Source organism: Bos indicus x Bos taurus, chromosome 11 (assembly GCF_003369695.1).
Source record: "Bos indicus x Bos taurus breed Angus x Brahman F1 hybrid chromosome 11, Bos_hybrid_MaternalHap_v2.0, whole genome shotgun sequence".
In the NCBI taxonomy this organism is placed as follows: Eukaryota; Metazoa; Chordata; class Mammalia; order Artiodactyla; family Bovidae; genus Bos; species Bos indicus x Bos taurus.
This window is the reverse complement of record NC_040086.1, coordinates 59,592,203-59,607,609: the sequence shown is the minus strand read 5'-3', so window position 1 is coordinate 59,607,609 and position 15,407 is coordinate 59,592,203. Positions and strand designations below refer to the sequence as shown.

Here is a 15,407-nt window from a genome sequence, read left to right as displayed (position 1 = left end):
TAGATGTCGTAAACCTCCATTTCCTCACCTTTAAATTTTATGCCATACTTAATAACCTTTTACTTCATGTCAGTGTTGTATGGCTAGTTTAAGAGTAAAAGATAAGTATAAGAACTTCCTGATTTTTTGAGGAGGGTGCTAGTAATCTATGAAGTGTGTTATGGGAGCATAAAGGAGGAAACAAAAATTTGAAAAACTGGGAGTGTGATTATGATGTAATTCAAATATAAGGACAGAAAGACAGATTGTAACCCATACTACAAAAGACCTTAAGAGGTTTTATTTGTATTAAAATGGATTGTTATTATCATGGAAGATTTTAAAGCAACAAAAAGTCACAGTTCAGATGTTAGTTTGGAGGATTATGTTAAGAGAAAACAGACCAGAGGTCGGCATACCAGTTAGTAGCCCATTGTAATTCACCATGTGAGGCCTAAACCAGAGAGAAAACATTCGTTTTGGACAGATAAATTATTGAACATCATGACCAGTATGCAGTTGATGGTGTGGAGTTTCTTTGTTGTACTAGACTGGTTCAGTCTTGAAGACGATTACCAAAAACATAATGGATCTTGACTATGTATGACATTGTGTGGCCTTCTAGTCACAATGTAGATCATAGTCATGTACACTTGGAAGATTTTTATTTTCCTCTCTAGATCATCTGCTGCAGAGTTCAGTCCCTTCCTTGTTTCCCTCCCTCTCCCCTTCCTTCTCTTTTTCAAACTGGGTATTTACAAAGGAATGAATTCTATTTTACCGAAGACCTGTCAGTGCCTTGTCTTCAACTAAACTAACAGTATTAACGTGGGTTGCTTCTCTTTTTTCATTAGGTCTGTGTAAAGCAAAGTTTATCTTGAAATTTCATCTCTAAAATTCTCTTACCTTCAAAGTACATTAGCTTTATGCTATTATACAGAAAGAACTGGATTTTTATTTTTTGTAGATGTGTAAGGATATTCCTTTGGCATCTCTTAGGCTTGGTGAATACCTCAAAATCATTATGTGACAGCAGCTAGTAGTAGAATAATGAGTACAGACTCATACTCTGGAAAATTCCAAAACCGTATATTTTAGCTTTCATTGCTTGTTTACCTCTTAGGGTTGTTCTTTAATTAAGAAACAAAACCAAAACACAAAAACCCCAAAACTTGCCTATTTCTTACATTGTGGTTTTTGTTCAGTTACTAAGTCGTGTCCGACTCTTTTTTTAATACTTTTTGCAATATTGTTTAGCGTACTGTTATCTCGTACCTTAGATAATTCAAATTTAACAAGTGATAATGGAAAAAAGTAGGTTCTTTAAAAGTGTTTGCTTTTCTTTTATCTCTGCTTGAAATATAAGATATGAATTAGGAACATAAGAGAAATAGGTGTACTCTTTCCCCAAATAGAAGGTCAGGGATTTAATTAACCAGCTTTTTGTCATTCTTGGAATAGTGGTCTGCAAAGAGGAGATAGGTGATAGTCTGATTGAAATTTATTTGGATGATTTCATAAAATATTTTCACTTCTGTTTGAAAAGTTTTTCTGAGGAAAGTGGCCAGAGTTGCAGGTCACTTTTTCCTAGAAAAGCGTTCAGTAACAAGTTGAAAAACCACTGCTTTGACATAACTAACTTTACTGTGTAAAAAATGGTTTATTCTCACTTTAAAGTAAGATTTTAATATATTATCAAACTTGATAGTGATTTGATGCAGATTGAAATTGTTTAGATTAATTAAAAAACTGATCTGTTTTGATAAGCAGTTATTCTTATTTTTGTAGAGCTTAAGATGTGAAGAACTTCATCTTCACGCAGAAAACCTTTCCAGGCGTGTATGGGAGCTACTGATGCTTCTTCCTACATGTCCTAACATGTTGATGGCATTCCAGAATATCTCAGATGAACAGGTAAGTTCACAAAATATTTTTACTTCCCTGGAGGATGATACAGTTTACATTTCTACTGGTAGTATATGAGATTGGTTGTTAACCTGTAACCTCAGTAAAATTTTGCCCATTTAATAGGTTAAAAAGTGCCACTTCATTTTAAAGTTCATATATTTAATTATTAGTGAGCTTGCATAATATGGGCTATATATAAGGCAAGAATGGTCTCTAAAAGTTATCTCTGTAAACAGTAAATTTGCCTTTATATTAGTGTTTTTTCATATTACTGTATGTTCTGAATATTGCTTTGTTTTTGACAACAAAAAGTAACGTTTAGAGAAAATACACCAAGGTTTAATGATATTTGCATCAGTGCTTATTTTGGCTGCTTATACATGACAACTGGTAGAAATAGAGAAAAAGGGAGGCAAAGAAATTTATATTAATATTTCCAGAGGCATGACCTCACATGTATTAAGTATTAATGTATCTTTGTAAAGATGTCTAATTCAGAACAGAACACCTATTGAATTAGTTCTGAATTAGTTCAATAGGTGTTCTGTTGGTACTTGCACTAAGTAACCCCTTATTATGTAACTTTTAAAAATAATCTTTAATTTTAACAGACATCTTTACAAAGATATATTAATACATGTGAGGTCATGCCTCTGGAAATATTAATACATGTTAAATTTTTCAGGGCTTCCCTGGTGGCTCAGACGGTAAAGCGTCTGCCTGCAATGCGGGAGACCCGGGTTTGATCCCCGGGTTGGGAAGATCCCCTGGAGAAGGAAATGGCAACCCACTCCAGTACTCTTGCCTGAAAAATTCCATGGACTGAGGAGCCTGATGGGCTACAGTCCATGGGGTTGCAAAGAGTCTGACATGACTGAGCAACTTCACTTTAGGTGATTCTTTACGTGATTTTAAGGCATTCACTTTGAAGAAATTGGGCCTAGAAAATGGGAGTTGACTCATTGTAGCTCTGTAAATAACATTGTTCAGCGTGCACACTAAGTGTGAATAGCACTTATAAATTGAGAGTAGAATAATATTTTAAAGTTTGTGTGTTTGTATATGACTTTTTAAATGGGTAGGTGTCACATAAATATTATATACACACTGTACTACTGTATCCTTAAAAGTTGACACATTCAGTTAGGCTGTGTGTTTTTTATTCAGAAGATGGTAAATTACCTCAACTGTTTTGGAGGATAACAGATATATTTTTTTCCTATGCTGCTATTATATATTAATTTTAGCAAAATTTAAGGAATAATTGGTATTTTAAGCATATGGTTAGTTCCAATTATATATTGCCCTTCGTATATGTAATATTTGAGTTTTTATATATAGTGTCAGTTTCTTTAGTCTTCACCACCCCGCCCCGCCCCTGGGTTTGGGGAGGAGGTGTGGTTCTCTTAGGAAGTTGGTTTGAGAAACCTTTTTTCTTTTTTTAATTTAAGAGCAATGATGGACTTAATTGGAAAGAACTGCTCAAAATTAAAAGTGCTCACAAGCTGTTATATGCCCTGGAAATTATTGAAGCACTGGGAAAACCTAACAGAAGAATAAGGAGAGAGTCAACGGTGACTGCATTTCCATTATTATCATCAAATGCTTGTTTTCTCTCTGGAGCAAAATTCCAGAGTACATTATCTTTTAATCCTCCTGCCACCCTTCCTTATTTATTTTTGCCATTCCCACAGGGAAGTTATAGTGATCTCTATCCAGATTCAGATGATTCAAGTGAGGATCAAGTGGAAAACAGTAAAAATTCCTGGAGTTGCAAGGTTTGATAATACATGTTTTACAGTGTCTTGGTAAAAATAATTGATCTCGTGTACCAAAAGTAGGTACCATAATTATTGTTTTAAAGTAACGTACCATTTAAATAAAGCATGATTTTTAAATTATATATTACTTTAATCACATTAATAAACTGAGATTATTTAAGGCCTTGGTGCTTCTGTTTTTAGCACTTTTTTTTCCTTCATTAGAGTACTGTGTTAGGACATCCCAGTGCCTGAAATTAAATGGTTAATGGAATACAAAGTATGTATATAGATTTTTGTAAGAATCTTTTCAAAAAATTCTTGAAAATTAGCTGTTGTTACTTTATTGTATACAAGTTATATTGGTTATTTAAGCCAAAGAATAATTTCCTAAATGAAAGATACATAGTATTTTACTTACACACACAGACATAAACACACATCCAGTCACTGAATTAAAAAGCAGATTTTACTGCATTATGTAGCTGCTTTCCTCTTACCATACTCTTGCAATTGCTTACAGTTTGTTGCTGCTGGAGGACTTCAACAGTTGTTAGAAATTTTTAATTCTGGAATTCTAGAGCCAAAAGAGCAGGAATCCTGGACTGTGGTAAGTGAAAATTCACCCTTTCAACCAGTTACAGTAGCTGATTGCCACTTCTATAAGCCAAATCCATGAACCACTTGCAAGTGTAACTTTTCCTGCAAACTTTATTGTAGTAAAGGAGGGTGGAGTACAGTAGAAATAAATTTAAGGAAAAATAAGGAATCTGGTGAGCTAATTATTCAGTAAGAGTTCTCAGTGTCAACTCTGTACAAATTTTAAGTGCTAATATTAATGGTGCTGAACTATAATTCATGAACATTTTTTCTTTAGCTTGGTAAGTTATATATTAATGTTTATATAGTCTTAAAATTTGGGATGGTTTTTAAGAAAAACTTGGTTTATGTCTTTAGTTTTTTGAAAATATTCTTTGTTTTGTTTTGACCATTTTTTCCTTTAAGCAGCACTACTCAAAAATATATTTCCAGACCATTTGTGACTGGTCTGCAATGAAATAGGTACAGAATTTGAGAGTAAGCCTTTAGAAATTTTTATAGCAATTGGACATTGATACAGTATTTTTTAATAGTATTTTACAAAATTATTGATCTTTAACAAAATGGAAGTTTTAGGAAATAGTACTTACTGCTGTTAACTTGAAGAAGCACTGTCCTATAATATTAGGAAAATAAAATTGCTTACTTGTGGAATATTTTAAAATTCATAATGATGGACCAAATTCTGTAATCTAGTTTTGTCTGAAATGGAAGGTATGCTCGTTTCCTGACCTCCAGCAAAGCAGAATAGCATTATAAAACATTGCATTCAAAAATTAATTTCTTAGTACTTGTTTTTTAGAATTACTTTAGAGTCCAGGAGTCAGATGTTCTTGATTTATTATTGAGTGCTGCTGCATCCAGTATATTAAAAAATATATACTTTTTAAGACAGGTATTGCTATCTGTTAAGATTTTGTTAATCTTACCATTGGTTTCAATACTTCTTTGCCATTTTTATTTTACATATTTTGCTACAGATATTTTCCTCCTTAGAATAAATACCTCTGCAATAGTAATTGTTGTTTTTTGACTTTTAAAACTCGGATGTCTTTTGTTGTGTTTTATTGTTGTGTTTTAGTTTTCTCACTACTCTTTCAGAATTATAAGGTGCCTTTTAGTTCTCAGACAAAGTGAGAGAATTTAAAAATTTTAGAATAGTTATATGTTGTTCATAGGACTTTTGCTTAAAAACTTATGTGTTTTCTTTGAATAAAGTTTACAGGTAATCATGTGCTAAAGATTTTCTCTGTTTTGCTTTAAAATTATGGATACTTTTATGAAGTATTAAGAAAAATTTACTACCATATGGCACACATTGTAGCTTCGCAACGCTTGAGATGGCTAGTTTGCCTGAGACATAAATTGCTTTCAGATTGACTGAGATCCACTATTCATAATGTATCTCTCAATATATTAAAGAACACTGTGAATAGTCTTACGATTCACAAACTAAATTTTCATGAAGTCCAATTTTTCTGTTTTTTCTTTTGTTACTTGAGTTTTTGGTATACTCTCCAAGACATCATTGCTAAATACAGTGTCATGACCCTTTGGTTCTGTGTTTTCTTTCAAGATTTTTATTGTTTTTTAGGTCTTATATTTGGATCCTTGATTCACTTTGAGTTAATTGTTGTTAGGTAAAGCTTCAACTTCATTCTTTTGCATGTGGAGATGCAGGTTTCCACCATCTTTCTGTGAAAAGACTCCTTTTGCCACAGTGAATGTTCATGGCATCCTTATCAAAAATCATTTAACCATATAGATGAGGGTTTGTTTTGGGGCTCTCAGTTCCATTCTTTTTTTAAAGCTATCTTTATGCCAGTACTTCACTGGTATCAGTTACTGTAACTTTGTAGTAAGTTTTTAAATCAGAAAGTGTGTGTCCTCCAGGTTTGTCCTTTTCTTTCAAGATTGTCTGTTTGGAGTTCCTTGAGATTCCTTGTGAATTTTAGAATGAATTTTTCTGTTTCTTCAAAAATCATCATTAGGATTTTGTTAGGGATTGCATTGAATCTGTAGGTCACTTTGGGTGGTTCAGTTCAGTTCAGTCGCTCGGTCATATCCGACTCTTTGTGACCCCATGAATTGCAGCACGCCAGGCTTCCCTGTCCATCACCAACTCCCAGAGTTCACCCAAACCCATGTCCATCGAATGGGTGATGCCATCCAGCCATCTCATCCTCTGTCGTCCCCTTCTCCTCCTGCCCCCAATCCCTCCCAGCATCAGAGTCTTTTCCAATGAGTCAACTCTTCACATGAGTTGGCCAAAGTACTGGAGTTTCAGCTTTAGCATCATTCTTTCCAAAGAAATCCCAGGGCTGATCTCCTTCAGAATGGACTGGTTGGATCTCCCTGCAGTCCAAGGGACTCTCAAGAGTCTTCTCCAACACCACAGTTCAAAAGCATCAATTCTTCAGCACTCAGCTTTCTTCACAGTCCAACTCTCACATCCATACATGACCACAGTAAAAACCATAGCCTTGACTAGATGGACCTTTGTTGGCAAAGTAATGTCTCTGCTTTTCAGTATGCTGTCTAGGTTAGTCATAACTTTCCTTCCAAGGAGTAAGCGTCTTTTAATTTCATGGCTGCAGTCACCATCTGCAGTGATTTTGGATGGTATTGATATTTTAATAATAAGTCTTCCAGTCCATAAATGCAGGATATGTTTCCATTTATTTGTCTTTAATTTCTTTGAGCAACTTTTTTAGCTTTCATTGTAGAAGTCTTTCAGCTCCTTGGTTAAGTTCCTTCCTAGGTATTTTATTCTTTTGGATGCTATTTTAAATGAAATTGTTTCTGTCATTGCCTTTTCATATTGTTCATTGTTCATGTACAACTGAATTCTGTGTGTTGACTTTGTATCCTTCTACTTTGCTGAGATCATTTATTAGTTTTAACAGGTTTTACATGGAGTCTTTAGGGTTTTCTGCATCAGTAACAAACAGATAAATTTACTTCTTCCTTTCTAATTTTGATGCCTTTTATTTTTTGTGTGTATTGCTCAGGCTGAAACTTAACTCTATGGTATTGAATAGAAGTGATGAAAGCAATTGTCCTTGCATTGCTCCTGATCTTAGAAGAAAAGCTTTCAGTCTTTCACCATTGAGTATGATTTTCACTGAGTTTTTCAATATGACTTTTGTTTATTATGTTGCACTAGTTTCCTTCTGTTCCTATTTCATTGAGTATTTTTTATCATAAAAGGGTGTTGAATTTTGTCAAATGCTTTTTTCAGCAGTAATCAAGATAATGTAGTCTTTTCCTTCATTTTGTTAATATGGAGTATTTACATTGATCAGTGCTCATATGTCAAACTATCCTTGCATTCTAAGAGTAAATCCCACTTGGTCATCCTTTTACTATATTGCTGAATTCTGTTTACTAATATTTTGTTGAGGACTTTTACATGAATATTCATAAAGAATATTAGCCTGTAATTTTCTTGTAGTGTCTTTTGTCTGGCTTTGGTATCAGAGTTAATGCTTGCTTCATCAAATGAGTTACAGAGTTCCCTCTTCAGTTTTTGGGAAAGTTTGAGGATTATTGGCATTAGTTCTTCTTTATGTTTGTTAGAATTTATTAGTGAAGCTGTCAGGTCCAGGACTTTTGTTTTTTGGGAGATTTTTGATAATGGAATCAATCTCCTCACTAGTTATAAGTCTGTTCAGATTTTCTGTTTCTTTTTTATTGAATTTTTATAAGTTTTGTGTTTCAAAAAATTTGTTAATTTTGTATAGTGTATTGAGTTTGGGGACGTAACAGTTGTTTGTAGTACTCTCTTAAAATCTTTTTTATTTCTGTAAAATTAGTTGAAATGGTCCCACTTCTATTTCTGATTTCAGTAATTTGGTTCTTCTTGTTTCTTAGTCCTCCTAGCTAAAGGTTTGTCAATTTTGTTCTTTTTTAAGAACCAGCTTTGATTTTCAGTGATTTTTTTTCTTTAGGTTTTCTTATTCCCTATTTTATTTATCTCTGTTTTGATTTTTATTATCTCCTTTTTGCAACTACTAGCCTTGGGTGTAGTTTGTTCTTCTTTTTCTAGTTTGTTAACCTCTAAAGTTAGATTAATGAGAACCTTCTTGTTTTTTAATGTAAACATAGTTATAAATTTCCCCATTAACATTTCATTTGGACCATGTTTTTTTATCTTCTTTTGTAAAGTGTCTGTAAATATCTTAGGGATTTTTGTTTTGTTTTTTTCTCTTAGTAAAGAGCTGTAAGACTTTTTTCCTTAATGAATTTGGACAAGTTTTTTTGGTCAAGTATATGTATTAAGAATATTTGCATTCAATCTGTGGTTTGTCTTTTCTTTATATTTACAGTGTCTTTTAAGCAGAGAAGTTTTCAGTTTTAATCCTAGCTAAGAAACCTTTTTTCTAAGGTCACAAAGATATTCTATGTGTTGTGTAAATTTTATAGTGACCTTTTACATTTAGATCTGTGATATATTTTGAGTTAACTTTTGAATATGTAGAATGAGGGTGAGGTTTTATTTTTCCATATGGCTATCCAATTTTTCTAGCACTGTTTGTGTGAAGAAATTTTTTTCTCACTGAAATTTTGTGATACTTTTCTTGAAAAATCAGTTACATAGTATTGCTGTGTTTCCTGGTATATTGGTATAGTTGTAACATTTAGTAGAAGTATTAGGAAAAGAAGAGAACAAGGACCATTGAAGAGAAAGCTCTCATACATAGATGATGTTCTTATTTATTTGAAGGAATTGTTTTATTTAAAAAATTTTAATGTAGAGCTTTAAATCAGTTAGAAATTTTACTTTCCATACTAAGCAGTATCTTATTGATGAGGTACTTATTTTATTTTACATGTACATTTGTAAAGTACAAAATTTCAATTGAAAAGTTATCAAATTATTGAGAATAGTTTTCACTCCCAAATATTAGAGTATATGCCACTTAATGTGGAGAGACAGCTTCTAATATTTTTGCCCTTAATGCTAGTTTTGTAGGTAAAGTATTTTAATAGTTTTATTATTTCAGTTCATTCCAAGCAATATTTTTTGTATCTTGTTATTATATGCATTTGTATGATTATTTCATGATAGAAATACAAGTATCGTTTTCATTTCATCGAATACACATTTTAGTTATCTAGTGTCTATTTTTGTAAGATTGGGTTGTTATTAACCGTAATACATGAACAGGAAAAATTTCATTACCTCATGGATTAAGTACTAGCTATAATTATTTTCATTTTCTAGTCTTTAATTTCAGTTTGTATGGTGGCCATGTGAAATTAATGGAAATTAGGTAAATAACATTTTCTTCTTATCCACAGTGGCAGCTAGACTGTCTTGCTTGCTTGCTGAAGTTAATATGCCAGTTTGCAGTAGATCCATCTGATTTGGATTTAGCTTATCATGATGTCTTTGCCTGGTCTGGTATAGCAGAAAGCCATAGGAAAAGAACATGGCCTGGCAAATCAAGAAAGGCTGCTGGTGATCATGCTAAGGGTCTTCATATACCAAGATTAACAGAGGTAAAGTAGAAACGTTACCATTAAACTGTAGTAAAACACTTGTCTTTTAAGAGAATTTGTTTGATTTTACAAAATGAACAACACTGATATCTATGAAATGCTATCCTAAATCACCACAGTATGACCTCACAGCAGAAGTTATGCCTTCATTTATTTTAAAGCAGTAGCAATTATGAAGGAGTAAAACTTTTCAGTTCATCATCCAAATTACAGATTGAATTTTATGCCATTCTATATGTTATCTAACTGTAGAGTTGAGTTGATTAGTTGGTCTCAATAATTTTTATGCTGAATGGAGGATCCATTCAGAAAAACAAACTACACTAGGTATTCCAACAGAGTAGATTTAAAATTGAGAACTAATTTTATTCGTATGTTTCAGAGTTGTTTAGTTACTAAGTTGTGTCCGATTCTTTTGTGACTCCCTGGACTGTAGCCCCCATCTGGGATTTTTCCCAGACAAGAATACTAGAGTGGGTTCCATTTCCCTCTCCAGGGGATCTTCGCGACATAGGAATTGAACCCGTGACTTCTGCATTGGCGGGTGGATTCTTTTCCATTGAGCCATCAGAGAATCCCATGTTTTGAAGGGCTATAATTTAAAAAGGGAATGTTAAGGTAATGCAGGCAATTTCACATATTTTTGAGGAATATATGTAAAAGATTATAACTACCAGAAGTGAGAAGCCTATAGATGGGATCTTGCTGAACTGGAGTTTAGGCCTCTGAGGAAGTCATTCTGTTACTGATTCTGAAATCAGTTTCCTCATCTGGTTAAAATACTTTTGGAACAGTGTTAACAAAAAAACAAGAATTCCCTGGTGGTTCAGTGGTTAGAGCTTCATGCTTTTACCACCCAGGGGCCCAGGTTTGATCCTTGGTCAGGAACTAAGATCCCACAAGCTGCATGGCACAACCAAGAAAAAAACCCCAATACAAAACAAACAAGAAAAAGCACGTAAGGTATCTCTCAAGTATCCCAGGTTGACAAACTTAAAAGAAAGCCAGCTGGCTGAGGAGAAATTTACCAGCCATTATAATGGCAGAGCAAGTTCACAGTATGGTGGGTTTGGAGCTGAACAAAAGTGGCACGATAACCAGCACATCCAGCAATAAAATTAAATCTTTCTGACTGTGGATTCTGTTGTTCATACAATCAAATATTTGCCCTTCCACTGTTTCTGTCAGTGAACTGAACCGGGGAAGGTTGAAGATAAGTTTTTACTCGGTCTGTTCCTTAAATTGTAATCATTTGAGGACAGCAGCTTACCTCATACCTGTTCAAGAAACTTCAGAGCAATGAGTTGTTACTGATAGAAAAATAAAATACATATACTCATATATGGGATTTTTAAATAATTGGCTAAAAAAAATTTGTTCAAGTACATAATTACTAAAAATACTTAGAATGTACAATTGAGGAAATTCCCTAACTGCTCAGTGATTAGGACTCTGCACTTTCACTGCTGAGGACTCAGGTTCCGTCCCTGGTCAGGGAGCTAAGATCCTGCAAACTGTGATGTGGCAAAAAAGAATATACAAATGAACCTTCCCCAGAGTCACAGGTCATTACCATGGATTCTCTTTTTATGTGCATATTTTTTTCTATGCATATGCCAATATTATAGTTCTAGTTTAGAAAAAGAGCATATGATATATTTTTTTCCTTTGTTTATCATTAATAATTAGAGCATAGTATGTAAATCTAAGCTATTTGAGGGGAAATTTTTGTTACTCTTTTTCTCGAGACAAAGTCATCTAATAGAAAGAAACACTAATTCCTTTACTAATTTATTGTCATGCAATATTTCATTTATTATCCTTCAGTAGCCTTTTGGAAGTTTCAGATTCCAAATTTAACTTTCAAATTCCAGCCTAGGTATAGCTTGTCTTTTTTTTTTTAAACTTTTTATTTTGTATTGGGATAAAGCCAATCAACAATATTGTGATGAGTCAGGGAAACCGGAAAGGGACTCAGCGATACATATACATGTATCCATTAGCCTCCAAACTTAAATATAGTTTTTCTTAAAGATCTCCTTATTTTGTCCGGGACAGCTTTAGTTGCTGCTCTCTTCTGTTGATCATTTGGCACATTGCATATACTTGTGTTGCAGTGCCTTTTTTTTTTTTTTTTTTTTTAAGTACTGTATTTTTGTCTGCTCTGTGTCTTTGTTGCTGCAAGGGCTTTTCTCTAGCTGTAGCAAGCAGGAGCTACTCTTTAGTTGCAGTGTGCAGGCTTGTCATTGCCGATGCCTCCCTTGTTGTGCAGCACAGGCTGTAGGGCACGCAGGCTTCAGTAGTTGTGGCATATGGGCTCAGTAGTTGCAGCTCCTAGGCTCTAGAATGTGGGCTCAATAGTTGTGGCTTATGGGCTTAGTTCCATGGCATGTGGGACCCTCCCAGATCAGGGATCAAGCCTGTGTCTCCTGTATTGGTGGTCAAACTCTTCTCCACTGAGCCACCAGGGAAGCTCCTGCAATGCTTTGTATGTTATCTGCTACATGGACTAACTTCCCCAGGATAGGAACAGTGCTTTTTAGAGTTTAGTGGCCAGAATGAGTTTGGGCCTGCAGAAAGAATTTAATAATTCTTTATTAAGTTAGCAAATATTTTTTCTATTATATAGATTAAGAACTGAGAAATTTAGTATTAGAGTCATACAGCTTGAAAATAAGTCAACTAATGTTGAACCTCAGGATTTTAGATCTGGATTCCAAGCTTGGTTAACTATAGTTTTATTTCAAGTGAAAAATGTTACTTCATCTACTGCCCCCCAAAATCACTGGCATGTATAATGTATAATTTTTCTTGCACTGTTGGGTGACATGCAGATAATTTGTGGGCCAAATAGATAATCTGTGGACCAAATAGAGAGGATTTGCCTGTGTATTTTCTAAATTTTTATTATTTTCTTTTTAAAGTTGTTATTCTTACGTTTGTTTATGAAAATCTGTTTTTCTAGTATTTAATACTTTTGTAGTATTTTCCAACCATTTTTAGAGTATTCCTTATATTTTTATAAATAAAAATCAAAGTAATATGGAGTCTGTTTAAAATGCAGTTTTGTGCTTTAGTGTACTTACAGATTTTTTTAAAAATGTTTTTATTTTAAAGGTATTTCTTGTTCTTGTCCAAGGAACCAGTTTGATTCAGCGACTTATGTCTGTTGCTTATACATATGATAATCTGGCTCCTAGGTATGATGTTTTTATATTATGTATGTATGTATAGTAAGAATACAGTGTTTAAAAATTTTAATCTGGAAAAACTTGAAATCTAATAGATAAATGGTTAGGGTATTTTAGTGCACTTTCATATCATTCATTAAGACTTGCATATTGTTACCAACGTTTTGCAAGTTTTTATAGCATTTTCTGTGGGTGTCCCTGTGCACACGTTTATTTACAGGTTATCCTAAATTCTGTAAGAGTTTAGACATATGGTCACTTACCCATAAATAGTTTGATGTGTTTCCTAAGACCCAGGACAGTTTCCTGACCACTATAGTGAAATACAATTCAACATTGATATAATATTATCTAACATCTTATCCATACTCAAATTTCCCCATTAATATTCTTTATAGCAATTTTTTCCTCATCCAGGATAACATACTATGTTTAATAGTCATATTTCTTCCATTTCCTGTAATAGGGGATTTTTCTTATCCTTTCTTTCATCTAACAGACATTTTTGAGCATCCCAGGACAGTTCTTTTATAACACCTTTCGGTTTAGGTTTTCCTGATTGTTCCTTACAATTAAATTCAGACTATACCTTTTAGCAGGAATACTCCTTAAGTAGCATATCTTTCCCAATACATCCCAGTGATAGCAGTTTGTCTTATTATTAGTGATTTTGATCAGTCAGTCTGGTTTCATCCAGATTTCTCTACAGTGAAGTTTCTGATTTTTCTAATTAAAACTACCCTATGGATTACAGTGATGATGAATCTTGCCTGAATTAAGTATCAGTACAGTGTTTGCAAACTAGTGATTTTCTAACTCAGCCATTCATTTTATGTTTATTAGTTGACATTTTATTGTGAGGAAGAGCTTTCTCTTCCTTTTATTTAGTATCAAGTTGGATTTTTTAATGCAAGATAATTCATTACTATTACTGTTCACTTTGCTTATATGCCTTAGTTCTGGAATCAGTGTTTAGGAAGCCCTAGTTGTTGGCGTGGAACCAGTGAAATATGGATACTCATGGCTCCTAATGTTAACTTTCTTCTGGGCTCTCAGTAGATAAAGCTGGAAATATTTATTTAAGAATATAGTTTAAACCTGTCATATGATCCAATTTATTTGGGCTACATTGGCGATTTTTAAAAAATAATGTACAAAATTTTAATAGTGTATAAATGATATTTGCTAATACATAAAGACCTGACTCTGTATACCTTAAATAAATAACCTTAAATAATACCTTAAATACCTTAAATGATACATTAAAGCATGTAGAAATATTTTCAAGTACTGTTTTCTCTAGGTGTTATGTTGGGCTTAAGCTTGCCGTTGTTACTCAGATGATTTACAGAGTTCATGTAAACATGTTTCAAAGTGCTTATTTATGGCTAATAGCTAGTTGTTTCTTTTTAGATGCTTTTAAAAGTCACCTTCATAAGCAGTGGTTGAATATAAGTAGCATGATTATTTTAAGATTATTTCTTTTTTAGTTTGTCTTTCTTTAGTGTTTGTCTCTATTGAATTTGTATTACTTGATTAATACTTGCTTTACCTCACTGACAGTATAGTTTTGTATGTACTTTATCTGATTTTGCTCACCATTATTAGTGTCAGGCACTTCACCTATTAGTTATAAAACTTAGGAATGGATAATGTGGGGAAACAAAGAAAGTGCAGTAACTTGACCTTGGTTTGTATGAGGAAAATAGATTTTCTGTACCAACTACCAGTTACTCTCCTCCAGATAAATAATTATTAACTTCTTCTCCCTGTCCTCTAACATACATTCTATATACTTCCCACCTTCAGTTTATATGGTGCTGGGAGGTTTATATCAATTAAGGTAGTTAGAAAAAACTTACTGTCTGTTACCAAAAATCTTCAAATGCCGCAGATTTAAAAGGTGCATGAGTAGGCTGCTCTTGGTAAAGTTAAATATATTAAGCCAATATGATAAAAGTTAAACATGAAATATGACCAGATCTTGACTTACAAGTTTTAACTTTTCAGTACCTTTTACTTAAATCAGTTATATAGATTTTGAAATTTTCAAAGGTGTTTTTTAATTATAAAAATTTAATTATAACAAAGTAGGTATCTAGAGATCTGTGCTTTTCTTAAGAAAAAAAAAAACAGCAATTTATTTGTAAGGTGAACCTAAATTCCTGTGTAATGGTGTTATTAAACTGAAAATTTTTACTGTTTAGTTTTCTTTAAATTGAGGTGTAATACATTTTCCACTGAAGTTACTAAAAGTATCATGGGGAAAAAATAGAACTGAAGCAATATAGAATTAAATTAGTTATTTTTCTCTACTTTTCAATAATTTACTTTTAACTATTCCCAGTGAAAATTGAACTTACCCATACAAAAAAAAAGGTCATTTTATGCCAGTGTATGATTTTTTTCCTTTTAGAAGTCTTATATTTAGATTCTAAACCATTATAACCTTTCTGTTTGTAAT

At 33.1% G+C, this 15,407-nt stretch overlaps 1 protein-coding gene across 4 annotated transcripts in view; it reads left to right on the top strand.

The window, feature by feature from the left end:
* The window catches only part of USP34 (ubiquitin specific peptidase 34), a 240,584-nt gene that overhangs the window by 151,654 nt on the left and 73,523 nt on the right, over nucleotides 1-15,407 (top strand). For all 4 annotated transcript variants that reach the window (XR_003513389.1, XM_027555584.1, XM_027555581.1 and 1 more), the window contains exons 30-35: nucleotides 1,768-1,893; nucleotides 3,339-3,461; nucleotides 3,582-3,665; nucleotides 4,171-4,257; nucleotides 9,552-9,752; nucleotides 12,870-12,952. Coding sequence is in view for 3 of the 4 variants with exons in the window: in XM_027555584.1 (XP_027411385.1) it covers nucleotides 1,768-1,893; nucleotides 3,339-3,461; nucleotides 3,582-3,665; nucleotides 4,171-4,257; nucleotides 9,552-9,752; nucleotides 12,870-12,952 (704 nt within the window). In the remaining variant the exon portion in view is untranslated. The remainder of the gene's footprint in view (nucleotides 1-1,767; nucleotides 1,894-3,338; nucleotides 3,462-3,581; nucleotides 3,666-4,170; nucleotides 4,258-9,551; nucleotides 9,753-12,869; nucleotides 12,953-15,407) is intronic.